This window comes from Podarcis muralis, chromosome 10 (assembly GCF_964188315.1).
Source record: "Podarcis muralis chromosome 10, rPodMur119.hap1.1, whole genome shotgun sequence".
In the NCBI taxonomy this organism is placed as follows: Eukaryota; Metazoa; Chordata; class Lepidosauria; order Squamata; family Lacertidae; genus Podarcis; species Podarcis muralis.
Genome location: NC_135664.1, coordinates 44985467 through 45013459, shown reverse-complemented (window position 1 = coordinate 45013459; position 27993 = coordinate 44985467). Strand labels below are relative to the sequence as shown.

Below are 27993 nucleotides of genomic sequence, written 5' to 3'. Positions count from 1 at the left end.
CGGTGGCCGCGCGAGGGGTTGTATTTGCACCCGCTAGGGGGGATTTCGTCTTTGTTTCACGAATTGCACCCCGGATAAGGGAAGGTCAGGCTGCGCTTCGCGACTGGTGTGGTCCCGGGGCTTCGCTGTGTTTTGCTCATCCTCACTTATAAAGCTGCTGCCTTCAACTACGTGCCTTCGCTGCAGCGTGGAAGCTTATGCCTTAAACTTATGAGTAAGGAAAATAATGATCCGGGGTGACGCCCGGGTCCTCACTGCTAATGTGAGAGGAATTTTTGAACGGGTACAGGTCGTCCCTACGGTGACCCGCCTACTTAGCGGGATGCCTGGGTGCTTTGATCTGCCCGACCCTTCCCTACTGAAATGGTTGAAAAAAAGTTACTTTCTTTTAATATTTTAGTTGGGTTTAATCGACGGTAACTCATATACACCCCATACAAAACATAAATGATGTATTTTGTGCGTCTTTCATTTGAAGCAATAAGTTTAGGATACAGCTGCTCCATTTTGTATCAATGGAAGTTGGGTTGAGGTGCCCACAGGTACAAATAGCTGAAGACATTATGCAAGTTGTTCAAACACACTCTTCGTGCCTTTAGAACTGTTTAAGAGGTACACATTCCTATTTTAAAGTATCTTACTGGGACAGAATTGTGAAAGAGGGAGAGTACTTGGGAGCCATTGCATAAGATTTATACAAAATGTTGAAGGGTAAATTATACATGAGCCTTATACATACTGTGTATTCCTTCTTTTCACTCCGCTGTTAAATCACCTGTCTTTTGGACAGGAAGATGTAAAGGTAAAGGTACCCCTGCCCGTACGGGCCAGTCTTGACAGACTCTAGGGTTGTGCGCCCATCTCACTCAAGAGGCCGGGGGGCCAGCACTGTCTGGAGACACTTCCGGGTCACGTGGCCAGCGTGACATCGCTGCTCTGGTGAGCCAGAGCCGCACACGGAACGCCGTTTACCTTCCCGCTAGTAAGCGGTCCCTATTTATCTACTTGCACCCGGGAGTGCTTTCGAACTGCTAGGTTGGCAGGTGCTGGGACCGATCAACGGGAGCGCACCCCGTCGTGGGGATTCGAACCGCCGACCTTTCGATCGGCAAGCCCTAGGCGCTGAGGCTTTTACCCACAGCGCCACCCGCGTCCCTGGACAGGAAGATAGCTATGGACAATTAAAAAAAACTGGAGAGGCATTTATCAGATGAGACATCTTGCTAGAGGTAAAGCAACATCTAATAGAGAAGCCAGATGATGCCCAGTTTCAATCTAATCAATTCTGCACCTTTGCAAGGTATTTGGAACTTGGGGGGAGGGGCCTTTGTTCCCTTACATTATTTGAGTCTCTCTGTAACAAATCAAAATATGACATAAAAGGAGATGAGTCTTTATTGCATTCTTTTAGAACAATACACAGGAGATACAGGAGGCCTGCAGACAGTAGGGGGGAAATTTAGGGATTATAGTGGCAGATCATAAATGGCAATCAATTTGGCACAACCCATCCCTATGAGTAATCTCTGCTCATCTGTAGGTGGCTTCTCTCAAAATTACCTTTTGCTGGCACTGGACTCTATCACCAAAACATAGATCAGTAACTCTCCCTTATGCTGGAAAGGCTGCAGAGAGAGGCTCACATTTTCATGCAAGGTGGAGCTACATGTTCATAGACTTCTTTTGGGAAATGATGTTTCACATTATTTCTAAAATTACACACCTCACCCAATTCAGCTCTCAATGTATTATTAGACCCAAATTCAAATAGCCTTAAATGCAGAGATTAGGTATTTGGAAACATTCTACAGAAATTGCCATTGACTTCTGGTTAAATATTTGGAGTGTGGCTGGCTTTATCGGAATGTCTTACTCATCACAGAAGGTGTATCTGAAGAAGTGTGCATGCACACGAAAGCTCATACCAAGAACTAACTTAGTTGGTCTTTAAGGTGCTACTGGAAGGAATTTTTTTGTTTTCATCACAGAAGGGTAATTAAAAGCACTTCAAGAATGGACACTTTTGGTGAGACTTGACTTCCTTTCTTTCCCTCTATAAATGAGACAGAATATACTTTTATTCCACTCTCAACACAAGACTCTCTCTGGAGAGACTACTTCAATTGACAATACATAAGTAAATGTATTGCTTGTGTACTATGGGCTCACTGCATATGAAACTTAGTAAAAATATAGCAATGGACAAGTTACTGTAGTTGTATGTTCTTGTATTTAAATGAAAAACAATAAAAATTATTGGGGAAACATCACTATAAAATACAAAGTAATAAAAACAAACTAGTTAAAAAATATAAACAATGGTTTCATGCTCGACTTTGCTGATGCAAGGGGACTGAAACAAAAATCAAATCAATGGTATTGAATTATATAGCTTCTCTCAATCTAATGGAAACAGTGCCAGTTCAAACTCCAACTCCAACTGTTTATTTGTAAACACAAATGAAGGCCATGTACACATTTATATGTGGAGTACCAAATATATTCAGCCAATCACATCTTCAGCAATAAATAATTTTTTGAGCTGTGACTAGACTGGAGCAAGTCTGTGTGGGCATGCTAACAGCAGATTCTATAAACATCTTAACTTCCCCAAGTGGAAGCTGCCATTGTAAAGCAACAGGATGTTGCTGTTCCTCAAAATGCAGATAGTCTGTTTCATAAAAGGGATATATTATTACAACTGTGTACCTCAAACACAGTGTTACCATCCAGGTAAAAAACAATATATCACCATGCAGGTTCCAGATACAATTCACCTGATAGAAAGCATGGACATTATCAACAAGCAGTTTAGTTGCGAGGAAGGAGTGGGGAAACACACAGCTACTTCAAGGGACAAAATTGTTATTTTATTTATTTATTTATTTTATTCTTGGTTTTTTGTTTTTTACAATTAAGGATGTGCAGTTAACACCCCACAAGAAAAGCAGAAAAAATCTTATGGAAAAAGAACCAAGTATACTGAACACATACCAATCAAGTGGTACAGAGATATGGGACTGGTTTTGATTTCAAAGTTTCAATAGAAATTAATAAAAAGGATGAAATGCAACAGCTGTTCAATTTCAAAGTCTAAATGGGCACTGTAAAAAAACCAAAAACTTTCAATTTTCTCCAGCACACATCCCGTCTAAAACATACTGCCAAACCTAGGCTCTCAAGAAGCAACTGAGAACACCGTATTATAAAGTTAATTAAAAGCTTTGGGACCCACCCGCCCTCCCTAAAAACCACTCAGTGCTGCTGTTTCGACTGGAGGAAAATTAGAGTAGTTTATAAAGGTTTGAATGCATCCAAGGCAAAGAGCACAATATAGTTTGTTCACTATAACTTGTATTGAAAAAGGAGAATAAAACATTGAGATCTACGTCTTGGTACATAAAATTGTTGTCTTTTTGAAGAGAGATCTTTGAAAATAATGTTTTACAAGTTTATTGGAAAAGAGAAAAAAAGGACACTGCTTTAGCTGTCATCAACTGAAAGGGGTCAATTCAGACTTCATTATAACCATTTTTATACACTGTACATCTACCCTAGTTGGATCAGTGTGTGGAACTGCTCACTGGTGTCCCTTTGAATAACTGTAAACTAAACCACAGTATGCAACTCCATAGGAAGCTAAAGGATCAAGTGAATGTACAGCCAATTATATTTCTCCTGCTTCACGCTCTTCTGAGCTTCTCCTGTCTTCTGATCTGCCATTAGCACTTTCATAGGAACGCTTCCTGTCTTTGCAATCTCGGTCTCTAGGTGACTTTTCTCTGGGGCTCCTTTCTTTGTCATGTGATGTTCTGTTACGGTCTCTTGATCGCTCTTGATCTCTGGAAGCTCTTTCTTTTGAGGATCTGGAAAGAAAATACAATGCATTTGAAAACAGACATTATTTGGTTTTTAATTTTCTTTATTAATATGAAAGAGACTGGCTGAACAGAACCTAAAAGGGCACAGCAAGAAACTGCCTAACAGAGCTTAAGAAGGCATAGCAAAAAAATGTTATGGGGTCAAACTAGGATCACTTGCTACATCTGGAATCCACTGCCTTCTCCTTCCATTCATAATTCTAAAGTTAAGGGGAAGAGACAAACTGTTGCAGCTAGTCAATTTTCATGTCATCAAAGTCAATATTATTACTGGTCAACTGATGTAACTATGCTGCAATAAGAGCAAAAACATTTCTTGGATAAGTCAAGCCACAGGCTAGTTTACAAGTAATACTAAATACAGTAAGGGTTTAAGCCATAATTTAATGAACAGGTTCACCACAAATTGTCCCAGAGAAGATAAAACAATCCAAGCTTGTTTCACAAACTTGGGTCGCTAGATGTTGTTGAACTACAACTCCCATCATCCCTGCTATCTAGGGATCATGGTAGTTGTAGTCCAGCAACAACTGGAGATCCAAGTCTGAGAAACACTGCACTAAACAAACCATAGTTAAGCTGCTGGGCAGTTTGAATGATCAAACAAGTCATGGTTTAAACCATGATTTACCATTATGTGCAAGCCAGGCCAATGTTCTCATCACTTGACGTGTTAGGATGATAAGAGCTTGCACATTGGTAGAAGCGTACAGGTTCCAAGCATCCAATGCCAACAGATTATTTCTATATAATTCCAGCAACATATGTGCTTCCAACAGCTACAAACTAAGGTGATTTGTACTACTGCAAGTTCTTTTATCTTACATTGTGTTGACCTATGGTTATTAAAAAACAACTTGAACTTAGAGACAATATCTGTCCAAGGAGCATACAGTCTAAACTCTGACAGTAAAAGAAACAAAGTAGTAAAGTCAAAGGTTTCAAATGAAAAGATGCTTTTGAGAAAGCATTTGAATAAAGTTCAAGTGGTGGCACTATCTAGATATTACAAAAATGAACTCTACACATAAGCATGTGGAAATGGCTGATATCCTGGTGCTAGGTCCTGGAAAGAAGGGCAGAAACACTGTTATTTAAACAAATACAACTTTCCCCCATCACAAAAGTTTCTCAAAGCAGTTTACAAATATAAATGCAAACATAAACACAATAATCCAACCATTAAAAATACAAATTATCAAACTAGTGCCCATGACAAAGGACTTGTACCTCATTTAAGAATAAACTAACTACCATCAAAGACAGAATAATGTTTCTACCAACTTTTCTGAACATAAACTAGTAAAATAGAGGACATTAGCTGCTCCTCTTGCTGACCTAAATGTTACCTTTTTTTAGAACTGCGTTCTCTGCTCCTGTCCCGGGAGCTATGCCTGCTTCTCTGGTGGCTGCGGCTCCTGCTGCGACTGGTGGAACGAGACCTGTGACGGTGACGTTTCTCACGGGATCTGGAGCGAGTTCTTTTCTTTCGCTCACGTGAGGAAGAACGAGATCGATGTCTACGGCGATCTCGGGATCTTGACCTGAAAAGAGATTTATAGCTGATGAGAAAGAACCACCAGCAAATACATTAACAGAACCTACAGGGTCACCACTCTCTTATTGTACTGCACAGGAGTTTGCAAGTTTAGGAGTTTAGCAGAACTCTTTGAAGCAGATGAAAAGCCTTGTAGCTGTTCTGAACTACTAATAAGAATAACTACCCACATTGTGTGACAGCAGCAAGGCAGAAGCACTCTATATCAATGCTAGGACATGTCATGCAGGAATCTGGAACTTCTGGACCTAAAATACCAAAAACAAAGGCAACAAACTCCCTGCTTATTGACAACAGGCAGGTGCCTTCTCTATATTCCTTTTGATGCCTGCTTAAAAAATATTTGTTTAGGCAAGCCTATCCAGACATATAAAAGTTACATATGTTTTATTTCTTCTTATCAAGTGTTGGTTTTAATCTTTTTAGTTCCTCCCAGTTCCTGTTTAACTGTTTTTAATAGATAACTTTAATAGTTTTTTTAAAAAAATATCACTGTAAACTTCAGAGGTTTTTACCCTCCTTTATAATCAAGCAGTATATATAGAGAGAGTGTTTAAAAATATATATATATAATATATGATCAGTTTAAATAAACATTTCTCTTGGCTTGGAAAAGCAGCCAATTCAATCTCTCACCCTGTATCTTAAGCCTCAAATGATTGTTCAATAGCTAATAACAATATGGCCCACAGCCACAGTGAATCCAGTAGCATCTGAAGCAACTCATGAAATTCCAATTCTAAAGAAGACCTACATAATCTTTGGTTAGCTAAAGAGTATCAACTGAGATTTCTATTTTTTTTTAAAATGATATTTATTAAGAGTTTAGCAATTACAGAGAAAAGAAAAATAGAAAGATAGAAATAAGACAATCAAAAGTTACAATACTTCAAAAATAAAAACAAAAGACACAATAAAAAACAGTACAACAAAATAGTAAAAAAAGAAGAAAAAGAAAAACATTTAAAAACAAAAACATTTAAAAACAAAAACTGAGATTCCTAGAACCAATTAACACATTAATAAGCAGGACCAACGGGGACGCGGGTGGCGCTGTGGGTAAAACCTCAGTGCCTAGGACTTGCTGATCGTAAGGTCGGTGGTTCGAATCCCCGCGGCAGGGTGCGCTCCCGTTGTTCGGTCCCAGCTCCTGCCCACCTAGCAGTTTGAAAGCACCCTAAGTGCAAGTAGATAAATAGGTACCGCTTTATAGCGGGAAGGTAAACGGTGTTTCCTTGTGCGGCACTGGTGCTGGCTCGCCAGTTGCAGCTTCGTCACGCTGGCCACGTGACCCGGAAGTGTCTTCGGACAGCGCCGGCTCCCGGCCTCTTGAGCGAGATGAGCGCGCAACCCTAGAGTCAGTCACGACTGGCCCGTACGGGCAGGGGTACCTTTACCTTTAAGCAGGACCAAAGATGCTAATTTCCCAGCAACTAATGAAGTGGAAAGGCACTATATACAAAATAAGATCCAGTGAGATTTCTCTGTAGTTGGGGGATGAATCACTTGAGATTGTGAATGTATCTGCTGGAGTCAACAACTGAAACTTCATTTTTGTGCAGGGAATCAGGACTGTGTTTGTAATCTCCAGGGAGATTATATTATTATTTATTAATGGTTCTGTTTGTGAAAATTTACAAGAAAAGGGATTATAACCTACCTTTTAGGGTTCTTGCTATGAGATCGAGATCTGAAAAAAGTGCAAAATACAGGTAAATTTTTATATTGTGAAGTCAAAATACAAAGTACACTATTTGGAATATCATTGAAGTGATGCATTTTGCATGCAAGTGCACAGATAATGCTCAGCAGCAATACAAAATCCAGGTCAACCCCAGCTCCAATGTCAAAAAGATGCATGTACCAGCTATTTTTCATTGTTAATGAAAACTAAAATTGTTGCCTTTCCAAGTATATAAGCTTTTAAAATCAATTATTTGCTATAAATATGAAACCTATGGGGAACATAAGAAAGTTAATGCATCTTGAACAACTATTAAGTTCTGTATTCCCTTTGTGGGTATGTTTTGTTAACTGAAATTAAACAGCAATAAAAATATTTATCAAAAAGGAGGTTAATGTTTAAATGGATAAATCATTGTCTAAGAGAAATATTGCAGCTAGACTTTTATTATCCCTGTGAAAGTCAAGTGTGGAAATAGGCTGCAAGAATTTCCATTTTTCAAGCACCAGTATGACGCTTAGCTGTTCCATTTGGCTTTCAGTTCCGCCCCCCCCCCCCAAGCAGGTTTGTAGTTATGAGACCACTTTCTATTTTGTATACTTTTTCAGAAATTTTGTAACACCACTGAGAGCAAAAACCCCTCAATGTCTTTCAAAATCAGTAGCACAAAAATATTTAAAGATATAAAACTATTCTGAAATTTTATCAAAATAAAACAGCTGGTTAACAAGAGCAGATTTTTACCTCCTTAGCTTTTCCCTTTCTTCCTTCTCTCTTTCTTCCCTACGCTTTAGACGTTCTTGGTTTCGTTTCTCTTGCTTATCAGCCACAATTCTCTGAAAAACAAATACAAAGTTGGAGAGACTGATAGGCACATCTACAGTGGTACCTCGGGTTACATAGGCTTCAGGTTACAGACTCCGCTAACTCAGAAATAGTACCTCGGGTTCAGGATGAGAACAGAAATCGTGCTCTGGCGGCGCAGCAGCAGCGGGAGGCTCCACTAGCTGAAGTGGAGCTTCAGTTAAGAACAGTTTCAGGTTAAGAACGGACCTCCGGAACGAATTAAGTACTTAACCCGAGTGTTTCCGTGAGCTGCTCTGGTTCGCCAGAAGCGGCTTAGTCATGCTGGCCACATGACCCGGAAGCTATACGCCGGCTCCCTCGGCCAATAAAGCGAGATGAGCGCCACAACCCCAGAGTCGGTCATGACTGGACCTAGTGGTCAGGGGTCCCTTTACCTTTTTACCACTGTATTTCTCTTGTCAATACACCAGGAAAGCTCAAAGAAGGTGAAAGAAAGATACAATAATCACCCAAATATATTTTAATCAGTTAGTGAACACTTACAAATATTTAAATTATTTTGCTTAATGTTGAGCTCTCTTTTTCTGTGTAGACCAATATTTTAAACTTTTGATCCAGAAGCTCTGTGCACTGCAATTATTGTGAGAGGTTATAGTAGACCACAAGCTTAACTTGAGTGAACAGTGCAATGCTGCAGCAAAGAAAGCTAATGATATTCAAGCTGTATCAAGCTGCTGTAGTATAATGTTCTGAGATCAAGAGAAGTAATAGTACCACTCTGTTCTGCCTTGTTCAGACAGCACTTAAGAGTATTGTGTCCATTTCTGGACACACAATTTAAGGAGGATATTGACAAGATGGAATGTGTGCAGAGGAGGGCAACCATGATGGTAAAGGGTCTGGAAACCAAGCCTTAAGAGAAACAGTTGGGGAAGCTGAGTATGTTTAGCCTGGTAAAGAGGAGAGTGAGAGTAGATATGATAACCATCTTCAAATATTTAAAGGGCTGTCACAAGTAGTGATGTGAGGTGAGAATATTCTCTGCTAGAAAATTCTCCGGAGAATATTCTCCAAACTGTAAATTCTAATGTAAAAAGCAGGTTTACAACCCACATTTTAAAAAATCTAGTTAATAGTAAGTCAAGCTATGATATTGCCAGTGTAAGTAATGAATAATGATTTTTTTGATCCAGTTACATTACTGGTCATTGTGTTATTCACCATTGGCAGTTTTGAAATGTGAGCTACAGAAAACATTTTTTTTAGTATTAAAAATGCTATTCATTTAATTTGATGAACATTTGAATTTGTTTGTATTTCAACTATATGTACTAGCCTTTCCCCCCCTATTTTGGTGTGACCTTATTCTTAGCAATTCTATACCCTTGGCCATACAGTGTAAAATTTTTTTTTACAGAAAGTAGCTTTAATGCTTTATACACTTAAAGTACCGAGGCCTATACAATCAATTTCAAGTTTGGTGCAAAAAAAAATCAAAGAATGTGAATTCACTGCATTGCCACATTGAATAAAAGTATCTGTACAGTTTTTGGTTGCCATCTGAACAAGTTTATCCATGAACAGACATGTATATTAACTAATTATATCATTTTCAATGCATTAAAATGAATATTCTCCTATTTTAAATGGAAATTCTCTAATATTCTCATTAATTGAGAATGTTCTCAAGGATATTCTCCAAAAGATTATTCTCGAGAATTTTAACATCACTAGTCACAAGCTTGTTTCTTCCTGCTCCAGAGGCTGGGGCTCGAACCAATGGATTCAAGTTACAGGAAAATGGATTCCAAGGAAATATCAAGAAGAACTTTCTGATAGTTAAGAGATGTTTGGCAGTGGAATGGACTCCCTGGGGAAGGTGGTGGAATCTCCTTCCTTGGAGGTTTTTAATCAGAGGTTGGAAGGCCATTTCTCATGTAGTGTGTTAGAAACTGAGATATGAACGCTAGGAGCTAAATGGCACCTTAAACCTAGGTTATGAGCGAAATAACGGAATATCCAGGCACGCTTTTTAATAACAAGAATACAAAGCTGAAAATGAATGAACTGCAGCTAAAATACTATGTTCACTTTTCACATGGTCTAGTCCTTCCCCTGCCCACTCCCCTAATACTCTTAAGAGGGTCTCTTCTCCAGTCTTCAGAGAGTATCTAGAAGTGGGGAGGCAGAAAAAGCTCCTCCTTTCCTTCCTCTCTGCAGTTGTAATCTGAAATCTTAGGCACAGTACCGCACCCAGAGCTCAGAAAATGCTCGTGCTAATGAAATTCCGTTGCAAAATGCACCTAGAACAATGGGAGTTTGAACACTGAATCACAGAGAGTTGGAATAATGACCCTTTGGGATCCCTTCCAACTGTACAATCCTATTATTCTATTATTATTTCATAAATTTATTAGTTGCATCACCTACTTAAGAGCACCTGGAGTTATGCAAACCCATATTGAGCGTGATATGATATCCACCTAAATCATATTCAGAATAGATCCATTAAAATTAATGTACTTATGTAATATTTATTTACCCTGAGTTCTTCAAGCTTCTCTCTTATTTCAATAAAGCCCAAGTGCAATTTTCCTCCGAAGTGATCAGCAAGCCGCCTGTCGTTATCATGTAGACCAAGATATGCTGAGCATACTTCACAAACTCGAAGCTTCTGTTGCTGAAAGCTGGAAGCAGGCATGGAATTCCTGTACACTTCCTGCAAAGACATCACAATATTTATCTCAAATGCATGAATAAAACATATTCTTGGTAAGTATATAATGTGCCTTCTCTAGCTAGAAAGCCAGCATTTCCATTCCTTAATAAAGGACAGGTGATGAATTAGGCCAGTACTATGCACAAGCTCCAGCCTAAACTTTCATTAATATAAATTTTATTTTTCATTTTTTTAAATTTCCCAACCTACAGTTTCAAGCCTGCAGCTTCAGATTTAAAGAGTTCCACCCTTTTACAGAGCATATGCATGTGAACAGACACTTTGCTGGTTATTCACTCGGCTGCTGCACACTTCCTGGATAAAACTGATGCCAAATGGCAGAGGCAACAATAGCCATTATTTCTAACAAGTTAGACTTGCATAAAATGTGGCAATGTATCCTCCTCTCTTAGTGCTTCTGTATAGGGTTCCAGCCGTTCCCTACTTCGCTGTACTATAAATTGCAAGAGGCTCAAACAGGCCAACTGTGCATCTGTATTGGAATTTTTTTTTAAAGATGGTTTAATTGTTTCATCATTTGTGCCATTTGCTGCCCTAGGAGACATTGGAAGGGTGGAATATACATTTTTTAAATAAATAAATTAATAAATAACTTGCCTCTTACCAGTTTTTCGATTTCCAACTAATACATAGCATTGTTTGGCTGCCAAAGACCACTGACAAAATCACAGTGGGTCAGGGCTTTTTTGGGGAGGAGGGTTGGCCCTCTTATTTGTTCTTAGCTACTTTTAAGCTTTTCTTTGCAAACACACATCCTTTCTCAGCAGCTCTGTTTGCCTCCAGGCCTGTTACCATGGGGACATTGGGTTCAAAATTAGAGTGAGTGTTTGGTTTGCCAAGATCAGAATAACTTGCTGATTATCTGCCCAGTGTGATACCCCTTGGTGTAGGGAAGAGAAGGGCAAAAAAACTTGAAGGAACTGCCAGTGTAGAATAGGTGTATTGTCTGTAAGCGAAACAATAATGAAGAAATAAACTTTGATTTTAAAACAGATTAAAGGAACTGCTTGGTATGAGCATGGGGGCAGGAGGAGAAAAAGACATAAATAGAATGTAATTATAAGCATTTCCAGTTAAAAAGCTGGAAAACGATGAACTGACACTGCTGATGAAATTACATTTGTTTCTATACATAATCCAGGACTGGGAGTTCACAAATGCAGCTTAGAAGCCAGCCAATATAACAATAAAACTTTATATAGCACAATTTAGGCACATGGTGCTTTCCTGCCATAAGGAGATTACTATCTAAAATTGACATGGGAAGAGAGGGGGGAAAACAGACAGTGGGAATAAGTAGGCATCTGGAGAAAAAGGTTAGAAGGGAAACTGGGTGGTAGCTGGAGGTACCCAGCATCACAGAAAGAAAGAAATTGCATGGGTCCCCTCATGCTATTTTCTCCTTCTGCAGTACATGATAAGAAGTGAAATCAGCTAGAAATAAAATCCCAACTCTTAAATTCATATATAGATTTATTTGACATTTTGGGACAACAGATGAAGTTGTAACCATCTAAGACTTCCCTATATGCTAATGTTGTGAATTAACTTATTGATAAACAATATAGACTGAAAGCTTGGGACCAGTGTTTTAACCATGATTTTCAAATACTGTACTAAATTGAACCACTAAAGAATGCAATTTCAGATTACCTCTGCTTCTCTTTTCTTTGCCCTTGCTTTCTCCACTTCATCCATTACTTTCTGAGATTCTTCCACATTTCCATCAGCTCCAAGTTGTTCCACCTTTGCAAGCAGCTTTCCAATTTCCTCATTCAATTCATGGACTCTTTCAGCCTTTAAGATGGGAGAAAATATAAGACTTACAATTACAAGAATTCAATAATGCACAAAAAAACATTGTACTATAAACCCACAAGTAGGACCTACAACAAAATGTGACAGTATGGAGCACTTCTGTTAAGGATTCCAGCTGGCTAGCCAATCATGCTCTCTTCCAGGACTCTCCATACCCGCTCATACCCTGGTTTCACACACACAGCAACAATAAATCAGCATTCTGTGGCCAATGCACATAATCAGTCCTCACTGGGCAGGTTCTGACATTTTTCTGGTCCCTGCCCCCCTTCCCCGCCCAAGATTTAGGAAAACCCAGCTATGTTATCTATGAACAAAAATAGGCTGCTGGTCTCTCATTTCTTGAGCCATATAACTTTTAGAAAGATCATCAAGAGACAAAAGGATTAACTACACTTAAAAAATGAAGAATGGTAGCCCAAAACTTCAGTATGCATTCTATTCACTGTAATTTATTGTTGTTGTTGTTTAGTCGTTTAGTCGTGTCCGACTCTTCGTGACCCCATGGACCAGAGCACGCCAGGCACTCCTGTCTTCCACCGCCTCCCGCAGTTTGGTCAGGCTGATGTTTGTAGCTTCGAGAACATTTATTTATTAGTATTTATAATTTATTAGTCCATGGTATTTTCCCAGTAAAACAAAACAAAAACCCACTGACGTTTATACGAGTATAAAATGGGGAAGGGCCCTCTCTTAATGTCAGAACAAGTGCTTTGCATGCAGAAGGTTCAGTCCCCAGCATCTCTAGGTGGAGTTAGGAGAGAACCTTGCCTGAAATCATGGAGAACCACTGATAGTCAGTGTAAACGATACTTAGCTAGATGGTCCAATGGTCTGAGTCAGCACGAGACAACTGCCTAAGTTCCTTCCCAATACCACCTAATGTTCCTTCCTTGTACCAAAGTTAGATGTATGGAACACCCTCAATAATTAAGATGACTATGGCATAGGAGTGGGTATTATTTGAAAAAAACAAAAATATTCTCTTGCCCTCTAAGGCACATCTTTTTTCAGTTAAGAGAAGAGCCACTGAATTACTAATTCTTACAAGCAGGAAAAACGGTTGTCAAAGTCTGCTCTTGCATTTTGAGTTCCCTGAACTTTCTTTCAAAACCTATGAATTCATTTCAGTTCAATTCAATTCAATTCAAGAAAGCTTGCAATACATAGGAGAAAACATAAAATGCTAAAATCAGGAGAGCCCAGAGAATTGGATCCAACTCAGAGAAGCTTAAACTAAAACCTGTGCTCATTCACAAACTCTCTGCATGGCCCTGTCAACAGCTAAATGGACTTCTAATAACCTCAGAGCGTTGCTAAAATGATTTAAGGAGATCGGTAGGGTGATTACCGTGATTTTTTTGCACATTAAAGAGTTACTGTAGAAATAATGGTTTAACAAATCAAGCTAGAATAATTATGGAGTGACTTGTAGAGTGGGAGTCTTAAATGCTTACTTTGGCTGCAACTTCAGCACTGATTTCTTCTTGGGTTTCAGCCAGTCTTTTCTTTGCCACTTCAGTTCTTCGATCACAATCAGCAATGAATGACTGTAGATGATCCATTGCCTAACACATTTAAAAAAAAACCCCAATCTAAGGCATCAATCAAAGGAGTATCACTGCCAGAAATAAGCATTTTTAAAAAATAAGGCTAGCATTGCTACACTGACTGCTGGTTCAACCTTAAAATGTGCTTGGGTTTTTGTATTTCATTCAAGTTCTAAAGTTTTTTTATTTGCATAACTCATCCTCTAGACTTCCTGGGAGATTTTAAAGCAATGCAACTCAGACCACATTTAAATGCATTGCTTTCAATGCAACAAGCAACAAGTACACTAAATCTTTAACACTTTACCATTCCCTTTCAGATCACATAGTGGGCCATTTCAAACGGTAAAATTAGATGGTACAATCATATTGGCTTGACACACATCTGGCAACTGTATTTGAACTGGCAAAAAGAGTTTTTAAAGTGAGAAAGTAACATGTATATGGAATTCACATAACAAGGAGTAATACCCTAGCTTCCCACTGCGCAAATGTTACAAGAATAAAGCTTCTTCTTACACACTATTGGTACTGCAGGAAGTGGAGCTATTGGTACTGTGGGATGTGGAGCAAAGAAATGACACCTACCATGCCTTCATTTTAAAAAGGGTTGTGTACTCTTAAGTGTGTGTCAAAGGTACAAAGGCAAACACTATTATGAGAGAGACAGTTTGGAGGTGGAGGGTGGGGAATAGCAACGACCCCTCCCACTCTTAATAATTGTCAAAAGTTATGAATTCCGTATTGAGGATATGGAACGATAAACATTTCACAACACTTCATGTAAGTAAAGGTAAAGGTACCCCTGCCCATACAGGCCAGTCTTGACAGACTCTAGGGTTGTGCGCCCATCTCACTCAAGAGGCTGTCCGGAGACACTTCCGGGTCACGTGGCCAGCGTGACATCACTGCTCTGGCGAGCCAGAGCCGCACACGGAAACGCCGTTTACCTTCCCGCTAGTAAGCGGTCCCTATTTATCTACTTGCACCTGGGGGTGCTTTCGAACTGCTAGGTTGGCAGGCGCTGGGACCGAGCAACGGGAGCACACCCCGCCGGGGGGATTCGAACCGCCGACCTTTCAATCGGCAAGCCCTAGGCGCTGAGGCCTTTACCCACAGCGCCACCCGCATCCCACCCAACACTTCATGTACTGGTCAAATAATTCTGCAAAAGCTGCCACTTAGTTACTAGGATTCTTTATAGAATTACAAGTTTTTAAAAACACAACTGCACTGTGCACTTGTCTCATTCCTTCCCATTCTCCCTTCTCTAGCTTTTAGTAGATAGAAATAGCTTCAAAATAAAACATACGTCAAGCTCAAAGAAAAAGTCTTGTTCTTTGGATGCAATTTCATAATCGGCTCTTAATGCCAAGTCGTGCACCTTCAGACATTCTCCAAGGTCCATCCTCTGAAAATAAATGCAAAATTTTACACAGAAACACTGGATACATAGTGGGTTAAAACCATATTCTACTCCAATATTATGAAGCAAACTGTGTTTGTGCAAGCTTTAAAAACAATACAATATTTGAAATAATTAGCATGCCAGATTTGTTATAAGTGATTGAATCCAGTCTGCACTGAAGCATCAATGAGCCTCAGAATAACCATACTCACAAACTAGAGCAAAAGGTATTTGTTTGAACCTCACCGAAACAGCTCTTCAGTCTTAGCAGCATTTCTAATAATATTTTAAAAGTAGAAAATCCTAAGTACATTTCCCCACCTATCCTTGTATATTTTTTCCTGATAAATTAGTAGATGCAAGTTAAGAGGCAAAAGGTGTGTGTACGCCTGGTGTGGAAAACCTCAGGCTGGGTGATGTGTACAAATATGCCCCTCCAGGGCTCTCCCTGGGCTACACCACATATCATCCTGCTTTGCCCCTTTCTCAACTATTTTGCTTTGCTGGAATGTCTCCTTGTGATAATGCCTCTTGCTTAATTTGATGGCAGGAGGTTACAAATTCTAATTAAAATCACAATGCAATTAAAAAATAACAATAAATAAATCCAATTTCAAAAACTAAAGCCAGCAGCAGTTTAAAGCTATTTGTAGCAGGACAACTGTTACATGAGAACGTGGGCATCTGGTTTGCATCCCTCCCAAAAACCACAAGTGGAAGCCAAATTTATATATATATAAAATACACACACACACACACGCATATATATATATATATATATATATATATATATATATATATATATATATTGTCTCTTTTCTTGCTTATACAAATAGTGGTTGCAAACAACATAACCTCCTGACATTAAAAAACAGTAGTGATGGGGAACTTCAAATCTCTCCCTAGGACACGCTTCCTCGCTGGCTCTACTTTGCACCCTCCATCAGTGTTTTCACCTGGCTAGGATGTTTTCTTCTTGCTTGCCTGGAGGATGTGTGTAAAAACTAGCCTAATGTACAAAGGTAATTTATACTTGTTGCTTTGTCTACTTTTGCCTCTCACCCCACCCACCACTGGCACATGGCTGCTGGAAGGGAAGGCAGCCTTTGAGCTAGAAATGGTTCCCCATCCCTGATATGCAGAAAAGAGCACTGCTTTCCCCTCATATTCAAGGAAGCTAGCAATGCAATCCTATACATGCCTACTGAGAAGCCCCACTGAATTCATTGAGACTTACTCTCAGAGTTGTGTGTATAAGCTCACTCAGTGGGTGATATCCAACTAAGTCAGACTCTGAGTAGAGTCAGTAAAATAAATGGATTCATAGTGCTTTCAGTTGGTGTACTGAATGTGACTTATGTTGACCATTGTCCATTATCTTTAGAAACATTCCTATTTTTCCAACAATGGAAGTTTAGGTACCAGTATAGCCCTTAAAATCTACCTTTCTTTTTCCTATGCAATGACATATAGAATTTCAGCTCTGCAGCTATAAGTAGACAGTACTTGATATTCAGTTACAGTTACAGTATATTAGTATAAAAACCTTAAAGAGGGGGCTAGGACATATAGGCTGCATCTACACAGCAAACATTTAGGACTGTTTAATTGTCATGGATTTTCTTTAGGGTTTTGGGAACTTGAGTCAAAACACTGCACTACGTAGTTTGATTCTGCTCAGCTACAACATACATTTCAATTTTGTTCAATTCAGACTAATAAATATTGCTACCAGTTCTGACATTATTGAATTTGTTTGGCTTAAGTTCACTTTTGAAAAATTAAACACAGTGGCACCTTGGTTTACGAACTTAATCCGTTCCGGAAGTCCGTTCTTAAACCAAAACTGTTCTTAAACCAAGGTGCGCTTTCCCTAATGAGGCCTCCCGCTGCCGGTGCCCTTCCACCATTCAGATTCTGTTCTTAGACCAAGGTAAAGTTCTCAAACCAAGACACTATTTCCGGTTTTGCGGAGTTTGTAAACCAAATCATTCTTAAACCAGACTGTTCTTAAACCGAGGTACAATCAGGTTTGGATCCATATAAGCATAAGGTACTATGATGTATGCATGGGGGACAGAAAGAAATCAATTTTACCATCTAGCAGCAGCCCCTTGTGTCACATGGGTTTTTTTCCAGGATGCATGGAGACTGCCACTATAAGAAGAAATATTAAAAGTCCTGTATGTGACCAGAACTTTTAGTTTTGTAAATCCAAGGCCAGCATTAGAAGGTCAATTATTGTAGATAAGGTGATTAATATGGGGTGGGAAGGTCTACAAATTATCCCACTGTATGGAGCCCTCTCTTGCAAGTTTGAGAGGAGATTGTCCCTGAAGTCAGACACTGCAAATGCTTCCAAAGCACAGTGCAACAAGGATAAGCCCCCACCTGCCTCACTGAATTGTGTGGGTGACGGTATTTTGTCCCTGATATCATGCAGTGCTTTTGAGGCACTTTGAGCCTTTAAAAGCCAGCATTATGTCGGAGGTAAGATCTTGCCCTTTCTCCAAGCTGTGGGAGGGACAGTACTGGGGCAACTACAGATTTTCAGCTGTCCTGAAGTCAACTGAAACATTTGTAGTTCTCTGGTTGAAATGGCATGCAGTAGGGTACCCTTACTTTAATACCGTTAGACAGAAAAGCCTACAACACAGGTGGGAGGAAATGGGGAAGGACCACAGGAGAAATATATTTTGCTCCTAGATTATCTGATAATGAAGGATATAAAATGATAAATAAATAAATAAAAATTCAATGCCACTCTTTTCCTTACTCAAACACCATTTGCTCCTATGCCATCAGATTTGCTTTTCTTGTTTGCCTTGTGGAGTACAGTACTTGCCACAGAACTTGGGATGCTGGGAGGTTGTTGGGACCCTGAAGGTCTGCCTATCTAAGGCAACTAATGTTTTAACAAACCATACCTATTTTGGCCTTTAGACAAACATGAGGGGGGGAAAGAGCTTTTAACAACAGAGCTTGGCTGACCACTAAAGCATCTGAGGCAGCATTCAGTAGTTTGAAAAGCCTACTCTGGAATGAATAGTGGGTTAAAAATCTTCAAAATAAAAACAGACAAACAGGAATACTCTCTTTCCCCTTCTCAACTGGGCTACTTACTGTGTGGTGGGAGAAGCAAGTTCCTCTGGTTTTTCTTCATTCTTCTTCCTCTCTTACCCTTTTCTTGTGTCCCCATCCCACTCTGTGGTCCTAATAGTTACCTTATTATACTTTCTCAGATCCACCCTCACAAGGAAAAAATGTCCCCTACATAAAAAGGCAGCAAGTTAGGCTATGCTAGAACCTTTCTCCTATACACATAGATTTTTATGTGCAGTGAGTTCTAGGATGAGAGACTCAATTATGCCCCAGATCTGCAGTCTAAAGTATGTTATAAAGTAAAAATGTTCCTAAAAGATCACTGGCAACTCAATGTTAAATATCAATTTGTGTGTGATGAGGGCAGTGGGGAAATGTAGCTTAGAAGTGAATATTTCATTATCAAGTCAAAGCACATTCACACTGACAAATCTAGATTATTGATCTTTTATCTTTTTATCTAACCAGTTATCAGACCAAAATTAAGGTTTAGCTCCTGATAAAGCAGCAATGAAGGAACTAGTGCTTAAGAGACACTACCTTAAATTTGCAACTAAATTTCTAACAGATTTCTACCAGCTTGCATCAAATATCCTGTATTGCTGGGGATTGGACTAGATGACCCTTGGGGTCTCTTCCAACTCTATGATTAGTATTTGTTCTTTCCATCCTCTTAGGAGTTCTATAACATCACTCAGCTATCTTATGAATTTTTCTTTTTTAAGGAACCTTTATTTGAACCCCTGCTTATCGGAGAGTATTCATTGTGACCAACTTTCAAGATGAAGAACAGCAGCAAAAAAGAATTTGTGCTGCATGTATATTTCCTGTAGCTCAAGGATTCAGACTGAACTGAGAAATTTGGAATTAGGTTTGCATTGGTCTTAATTTAGTTCAGGGATGGGCAAGTGGTAGTCTGCAGACTGGATCTAGTCGCTAAAGTAATTTTATCCGGCCCCAGGTAAATGAAGGTATGGTTTATGTTTCTTACAAGTGATACCACGGGCAAAAAGAAGAACGTTTTAAGACAATATACATTTTAATGCGAATGCTCTTGCTATGCCTGACCAATCATGCTTCATAACTGAAATCCTTATTTTTAGATGCTACCAATATTGTTACAGGACCCAACAATCCGCAAAGCATGTCCCTAGATTGCTGTCTGGAAAACAACGCAGGCTCCGAGAATACAAAGTCAGACACCTCCAATTTAGGCACTCATGCAAAATTCTTTCATTCAGAGTAAGGAAAGATCAAATGAGTATAAGCACGAATGCCTAAGAGGGTTCATAATTAAAAGCTGCTTTGATTCATTCAACATCATGATCCTACTTCCAACTGATAAAATTAGACATAAGCATGATTACAAAGTGCATTCATTTGTTGTTGAAAGGGAAAATATATTTGGAAATCTGGGCAGAAACTGGAAAGAGATGGTTAGAACTCATATTTTACAAATACAGTGGAAAGGTGACTTAACATGGCAAACTAGCAACACGAATAATTCAGTACAGCAAGATAAGAAAGCAGAGATTCTGTAAGAAAGCAAGTAAATTGGGTCTAGCAGATCAATTAATATTCCAGAGGAGGCGGCAGATCACAATATTTTACCATCATGAAAACAGTTCTGTGGGGTTTGGGGTGGGGAGGTGATGTTATTTTGCTCTGCCTCCAGTTTTATAACATGTTTTGATTCAAAATTCAACACTGTATTAGTTTCTGCTGCAATCATTTCAAAAGACATAATCATCAATAGGGATTTCATTTCTACAATATCTTAATTAATCATTCTCATAATTTATGTAAATGTGTGTGTACATCAGTAACAAGAAATGCCATAAACTGGTCTGACACCTCTACATATTTTCAGACAAACTGGGACCTGAAATTGCTAAAACCTGTATGGTTAATCCTTAATGCTATTTTTGCAGCAAAGGAAAATGTATCTCCAAAGTATAAAATAAAATAAAATACGCACTGTTCCAGAGAGGACATCATGAGGGCAGCAGTTGAGAAGATGACTTTTGCACACTCTGTCATCACTGAATTTGATTCGCTGACGGGTAGTATCCCCTGTAACACATAAACAGACATTTCTGATTAGGCACATAATGTTCTAAAACCAGTGTAGTTTCACTTTTGTTCTTCATTTCACACACACAAAAAATTAGAATCTGAAGAACTGATAGTATTTTAACCTTGGTATTACATGTGGTAATTATTTTATGTACAACACAATACTCAAATAATGCAAAAAAGCTAAAAACAGGACTATATGGAATAAGAACTGCCTCAAAAATACAAGTACATATGCAACAGATTTTTATTCCTGCTCATGTGGACAGCACTTGGCATTAGTATGAACAGCCTTACAAGCATTTACAATACATTTATTGAGTGTCTACTGGTTGCCAGCAGCCATTTCTTCAAGACATCATTCACAGCAACCTACTTTGGCAGGTTCAAACATACTGAAGAGTTTTTATAAACCTAGAACACTGGAAAAAATAAAATTCTCCCTAGCAGCATTATTTTAAGACAGCTAAAACCCCATAAGCTGAACACACTGCATCTACATTAATGACAAACAGAGTTCTATAAACACAAACACGTCAGCCTGCTTACCACACACTGAAGTCCAATTGCAACTCTAATCAATCACATCTGTGAACAAGGTTGGAAATATTAGGTCTAAATGGAAAACTCAACACCTGGCTACTGATTTATTTTCCTTCAAGAAAAGGGACAGTGGAATAATTACTATTTCAGATTTGAATATGAGGTCCCCGCAAAAGGTATTTCCAGTTTAAAGATGCAGCAGCAGTTATACAACTCAAGTTATTCAAGTGTTTGTTTGTTTTTAGTTTACCCCTTAAATTATAATTATGTATAATGAAAACCTACTGGTGAATTACTGAAGCAGAGGAGAGCTGCTGGGAAAATGGTACGTTTGTAACTTCATCCCAACCTCATTCACCTCAGAGGATAGAGAAGCTTGCTATTATAAATGTAATCACTATCCTATTTCAATCAACTTGAAATGGGCAACTTTAAGCGCATCTATGCAGTGGTTCTACACTCAAAATTCTAGACTTCATAAATCCAGTATGTTTTTCCAGTTTTAGCTATCTGCCCTTTGCAGAACTCAAATGTAGCATTTTCATATGGGTTCTATTCCACTTAAACATTTGTTTCAGAAATCAAGAGGATAATTAGATTAGTAATTCACAAACTAGAATGGCTTCAAAGTAATTCAACAATAGGTTTTCAGAAGCTAAGTCTATAAATTTAACCATTTTATACTAATGAAAATTTAGAGCTGTCTTTAAGTCATGCCTGCTACTGCAGAAGATTTGAGGAACTGATATGTTTTCCCCTCTTTCTCTTTTTAAAGACACAAGTCGTTGTTCCACATTAATTAACACATCTGAAAAGTTAGCAATAACTCACGGCTCGGCGAATGCGGGGCCTTTCTGACACTCCCTTGCAGAATGAAGTAGGCAGGCATAGATACATTGAACCTTTATAAATAAAACAAGGGGCCAGATTGTTCAGTTTGTATATAATAAACTCTGCCAGCATTTTCATTACAGCATCTAGAAATACATGTTGAATGTAAAGAATGGTGGGAAACCTGAATAATTTTGTGCCTGGTAGCAATGTGTCAGCCTGTTATTCAGGGGAGTTTAGTGAAAAATAGCCTCCTATGAACTATGACTGGAAAAATATTTTAACTCCTAGGTGTCTATGTTTTGTTTATTCCCTCCTCTTTCCTCCGGACAGCCCAGAAAGCAAATGATATGATGTTGGCTCAAAAACACTGATTCTGATGCCTAGAATTTGAAGTATTTTTTCCAGACTTGCTTGTAAATATAACTGTTTCCATAAGAAAGTCTAGTTTTTCCCATTACTGCAACTTGTATCAAAATGCAAATCATTACATATGAGTAAACTCTTTAATGACAGACTTGCCAAATTTTAAACAAACTAAAAACAGAATTTTGCTCAGCTATTTAAAATACAATTTTAGATAAAATCTGATTGCTGTACTCCAGCACCCCTAATAATTTTGGAGTGAAAATAATATTCTACTAATCTACTGCTATACGTTACAACGTTCTCATGAAGAGGTTTATTCTTGCAATTGTAGCAATGAATGTATGTGATCACAAAACCCTGAGTTCATCTTTAGAAACAGCAGCTTCCTTTTTTTCAAAGGTCTCTGGCCCAAACCATATTTCCATATACTACTTGGTAGAGATGGAAGCAATTAATTATATGACATCTCATTTAGGAAAAGCCTGTGAGGATAACTGTTACATATACAAATTACACCTTTTGTGGATATTAAAACTCAGCTCCCTCTAAAAATTAAATTATTCATAATCCACCAGATCTTAACTCAGTGGGGGCCATCATATACCAAAAGCAAAAACCAGATTTCATTTTCACTACAATTCTAAGTATAACCAATGTAAGTATTAAATCAGGTTAGGCCATAATAAATATATCTAAGTTACACAGTCATTTTAAATATGCCTTGTGTATTTTCTTCTTCAGATTACATTTTAAACTATTCAGTATTATTATGGATATTCAATATCTGAACAAGTATGACCTTAAGAGGATATCCACAATTATTTTTTAATCATCTCAACTTTTTGATAATTACTATTTTCAGACTGACCAATAACTTTTCCTCCTCCATTCCTATTTCTAGAAATACAATACTAATATTAGTGGAATCCCTTCCATTTAAGGGATCCTATATAGTTCAGAGATGCTAATCAGTTACAAGTTGATAAAACAATGCAATAAACCGACAGTTCAGAGTTCACAAACAAGCTTTATCAGTACAGCTGTACCTTGTTTGACGACTGGGATCCATTCCGGAGCCCCAGCCACTAACAAAAAAGGACGCAGGGCAAAGCGCCGCGTCTGCGCATGCGCATGGAACGGTTTGCGCTTCTGTGCATGCGCGAGTGGCAAACCCGGAAGTAACCCATTCCGGTACTTGCAGGTTTGCAACGGACGTTCGCCGGAATGGACGCTAGACGAGGTGGACGTTCACGGAGGTATTACTGTACTGCATTGTAACTATTGGGATTCTGTAGATACAGTGTTATAAGCATCTCCATAGGAGACAATGACACAGGTTAACTTTAAAATGTAGCTCAACAAAGCATCTTCAAAATGCTATGCAGCAAATATGCAAATGGCAATTAAGCAGTTCACCAAGAGTTTTACCCTGATGGCCACCATTCAAAATTTCATTCTGCATTTAATGTGCCAATTTTTCCTTCATGGATGAACCTTCTGAAAATGTATACTGAAGAAAGGGTATACATTAGTAGACAAAAGCTGCAGTGAAAAGGTCAGGAGGCCAAAGCTCAGAATGAGCTCAGGCTTGCAAGAAAGGTTAAAAATAATGATGATTCTTTGGCTGTGTTTGAAACAAGAATAAGCAAGTAGTAGGTTCTCTGCATGAAGAAGACAAAGAAAAGGCAGAACTGTTCAATATCTACTTTGCCTGTTTTCACCCAAGAGGAAAGCAGTGCCCAACCCGATGATACCAGAATTAATGATGTAAGGAGGAAGCTGCAGCCCAAGATAGGAAAAAAGTGGTAAGGGAACACCTAGATACTTTAAAATGGCCTGGCAAACTGCACCCAAGGGTACTAAAGGAGCTTGTGGGTGTAATCACAGAGCCTCTATCTATAATCTTTGTGAACTTTTTGAGAGAAGGCAAGGTCCCTGAAGACTGGAGGCGGGCAAATATTGTACCCATCTTAAAATGGAGAAAAAAGACCCAGGTAACTAATGATCAGTGAGTTTGACAACAACACCAGGAAAGGTTCTGGAACAGATAATTAAACAGTCAGGCTGTGACCACTTAGAAAAGGATGCTATGATTACTAAGACTCAGCATGGGTTTCTCAAAAATAAGTCATGCCAGACAAGTCTCATTTTCTTTCTTGATGGAGTTACAAGTTTGGTGGATTAGGAGAAGGCTGTGGACATAGTGGTATCTTGATTTCAGTAAGGCTTTTTGCCAAAGCACCCCATGGCATTCTTGCAGAGAAGCTGGTAAAATGTGGGCTGGATGAAGTTACTGTTAGGTGGATTTGTAATGGGTTGATTGAATCAAAAGCGTGCTCATAAAGAGTACCTCATCATGCTGGGGAAAAGTGACAAGTGGGGTGCTGCAGGGTTCTATCCTGGGCCCGCTGTTGTACATCTTTATAAATGACTTGAATTAATTGATTGAGAGGAGGCTCATAAAATTTGCAGATGACATCAAATTGGGAGGGGTAGCTAATGCCGCCTAAGACAGAATCGGGATTCAAAAAGACCCTAACAGGTTGGAGAACTGGGTCAAAACAAACAAAAGGAATTTTAATAAGGACAAATGTAAGGTTCTACACTTAGGTAGGAAGAACCAGCAGCACCAATATAATATAGGGGACAACTGGCTTGCCAGTAACACTTGTGAAAAGGATCTAGGGGTTAACTTTAGTCAACCATGTGATGCAACAACAAAAACCTAATGCTATTCTAGGCTGCATCAACAGAAATCTAGTGTCCCAATCAAAGGAAGTCACAGTACTGCTCTGTTCTGCCTTAATCAGACCACATCTGGAGTACTGTGTCCACTTCTGGGCACCACAATTTAAGGACACTGACAAGCTGCAACATGTGTAGAGGGCGACCAAGATGATAAAGGATCTGGAAACCAAGCATTATGAGGAACTGCTGAAGGAGTTGGGTATGTTTAGTCTGGTAAAGAGTCAACAGAAGAGATTTAATAGTCATCTTCAAATATCTAAAGGGCCGTCACATGGAAGATGGAGCAAGCTTGTTTTCTCCTGCCCTGGAGGCTAGGACCCAAGGCAATCAAATCAAGTTACAAGAAAGGAGATTCTGACTAAGCACTGGGAAGAACTTTTTGATGGTAAGAGCTCTTCATTGCCCTTAAAAAGTTTCTGCATAAAAAACACAGCCAGCATGTGTGAAAGTTGACCAAGAACAAATCCCCTGCTCTGAAAGAGACAAAAAGTAAAACACATAGGTTTTAAATGAGAAAGTTCTCTCACCTGATCAAGCAACAGCGTAACAACATAATTTATTTTAGTCTAAAAGAAACCACCTCTGAACTTTTGTGTAGAGCATAAATATTCACTTCCACACTTAGCATCCCAACTCCAAGTCCACAGTTTGGTGACATTGTTATTGTCCGTGTACAATGGGATGACCTGCCTTCGGCCATACATGAAGCAACAATCAATTGCTTCAGGAGACTTATTAAAACATATGTCTTTGCCCAGACGTTTCCTGGCCCATGATCTCAGACCCTGTATTTTATTTGTGTGAATTTCCTGAATTCTTGTTTTAATATTTTTAATATTTTGTTAGTACTGTTTTATTGGATTTCTGTTGTATTATCGTTCTTAAGTTTTACAATGCTTACAGCTCAGCTTTCCATTAAACAAACAAAATAAAAAATTGGAAAAGCAACCAAGCTATAAAAATATAAATTTGAAAAATTAATAAAGCTCTCAGCCTTGCTTCTTGCCCAAGACTTGCTTGGTGTGCCAGCTCTGAAACTGGTAGGGATGCTCTCACGATCTAACTTCTCACAAAAGCCTTCCCACCATGCCCATATATGGTGGGGTGTACTGTAATGTGATGCTATTCCAATGATACTGAAGTGGATAGGGGCTCATATGGACATACATACTTTAAAAGGCTGCCAGGAGAAGCTCATCATCATTTCCCCAAGGACAAAACACATTATAGCTGATTTAGATGAAACGGTAAGAAAGACTCATAGAATCCTAGATTGAGCAAGCTGCCTATGCAAGTTGTTGAATCACTTTATTTAAGTATCTTTAAAAGACTGAATATGTATCAATATCTACTTTTAATATAGCAATACATTCACTGCTCAACATTTTCCCTTCCTCAATAACCTATTGTGTGCCTGGAATAATAACTTTTTCAGTAAGGACTAATATTAGCTCACTAATGGATGAATGCTTTGAATTCTATTCAAATCTATGAACAGGTCACTAGAATATTTGCTTACTCCTGCTGCTGCTTTTACTATGAGACATGTGGTCAAAACAGCCCCTTTTCAAAGAATGTACTTCTAAGGTGTTTTATTTCAGGTATCATTGATTTTCAAAGTGAAATTAAAAGGAAAAAGCTAGAAACAAACGAACTCCGCAGGAGAGCCAGTGTGGTGTTGTGGATAGAGTTGGACTAGGACCTGAGACCAGGCTTCAAATCCTGACTCAGCCACAATGCTCACTTGGTTACCTTGAGCCAGCCACTGTTTCAAAGACTAACCTACCTCACAGGGCTGTTGTATGAATGGAAAGGGTGGTGGGAACCATGTATGGTACCTTAAGCTCCTTGGAAGGAAAGGTGGGATACAAATACAATATATAATAAAATACATAAATGCAGAATTTTTAACAGATCCAGACAATGCCTAAAATTTCTATTTAAAAAATGCTTCTCTGCAATGTTAGTTATACAGGATTGACTTGAAATGCTGGTTTGGGTCAGATCTCCAGTAGGCAAAACATATATGACAGTTACAGTGACCGAAATGACCTGATGCTCCCCCTACCCCGGTCAGAATAAGGTGAACTGCTGTTTCACTGATGAGCCAAAATGAAGAGTGGAACGGGGAATTTAATAATTAACTAGTGCAGCCCATATCCTTTTGAGTACTTCACTGCCAACGTTGCCCCTGCGTGCGTTGCAGACCAAAGAGGCGCCCTTCTTCGCAGTAGGATGCGTCCCTCTCCCGCTCCCTGCACATCCGCATCGGCATACACACGTCCCTCTTACAAATCGTAGTGGCGGCTCCCGAGCGGGGGCCTCTCACCCTGCCTTAAGCCCCGCCCATGAAGGGGAGGAGAAAGGATCCGCGGCGCAGGACCTGCCAATCATCGCAGTAGGCCTTTCCTGCTCCTTCTGCTCTCCTTCCCCGCGACCGAGGGGGACGCGCCCCCGCCCTCTCCGAGCCTGACTAGCAGGCAATCATTCTTACCGTCCCGGGAGGTGCCCATAAGCTGGTCCAGCATCGCGCGCATTTGGGCCTGTGCCGACATCCTGAAAGCGCGCGGGACCCGGCAGGGCCGGCCGAGTCCGAATAAGCCCCGCCCACAGCGGCCTAGAAGATGTCGAAGCCGACGCCGCGGTCGCTTCGCCCAGGGGCGAGCTCAAGCGCACCGTCTCTCTCTCACACGCTCTTCTCCTCCGAGGCCGGCGCAGCCGAAGCGTCGCCTCTTCTTACGGGAAAGGGAAGCGGGTAACCGCCTCGTGCTCGTCGGTATCTGAGGGCCGCCAGTCCCCCCCGCGCGCTCACTCCTCTCTCGCTTGCCTCGCTAGGCGCGCGCGCGCAGCCTGGCAGTAACGGACATCCTTGCGCGCG

The 27993-nt window shown here is 39.5% G+C and overlaps 1 protein-coding gene, 1 long non-coding RNA gene and 1 other non-coding gene across 5 annotated transcripts; 2 read left to right on the top strand and 1 right to left on the bottom strand.

Annotated features, from left to right (window-relative positions):
- LOC144329028 (uncharacterized) lies at positions 1-3376 on the top strand. The gene is made up of 2 exons (XR_013394471.1): positions 1-1885; positions 1992-3376. It is a non-coding gene; the product is annotated as an uncharacterized LOC144329028 (long non-coding RNA).
- LOC114606068 (U12 minor spliceosomal RNA) lies at positions 198-347 on the top strand. Its single transcript, XR_003708764.1, has one exon. It is a non-coding gene; the product is annotated as a U12 minor spliceosomal RNA (small nuclear RNA).
- LUC7L2 (LUC7 like 2, pre-mRNA splicing factor) lies at positions 2849-27993 on the bottom strand. 3 transcript variants are annotated; one of them, XM_028747815.2, is made up of 11 exons: positions 27610-27993; positions 21999-22069; positions 20527-20621; positions 15351-15449; positions 13946-14056; positions 12324-12467; positions 10473-10649; positions 7868-7959; positions 7100-7129; positions 5231-5425; positions 2849-3866 (listed from the first exon to the last, which is right to left on the bottom strand). In XM_028747815.2, the coding sequence occupies exons 2-11, from the start codon at positions 22054-22056 to the stop codon at positions 3668-3670; spliced, it is 1200 nt and encodes a 399-aa protein (XP_028603648.1). In that variant the 5' UTR covers positions 22057-22069; positions 27610-27993; the 3' UTR covers positions 2849-3667. The 3 variants fall into 3 exon arrangements, with proteins under 3 accessions (XP_028603648.1, XP_028603646.1, XP_028603644.1); XM_028747813.2 differs by lacking the exon at positions 27610-27993 and adding an exon at positions 21174-21212; XM_028747811.2 differs by lacking the exon at positions 21999-22069.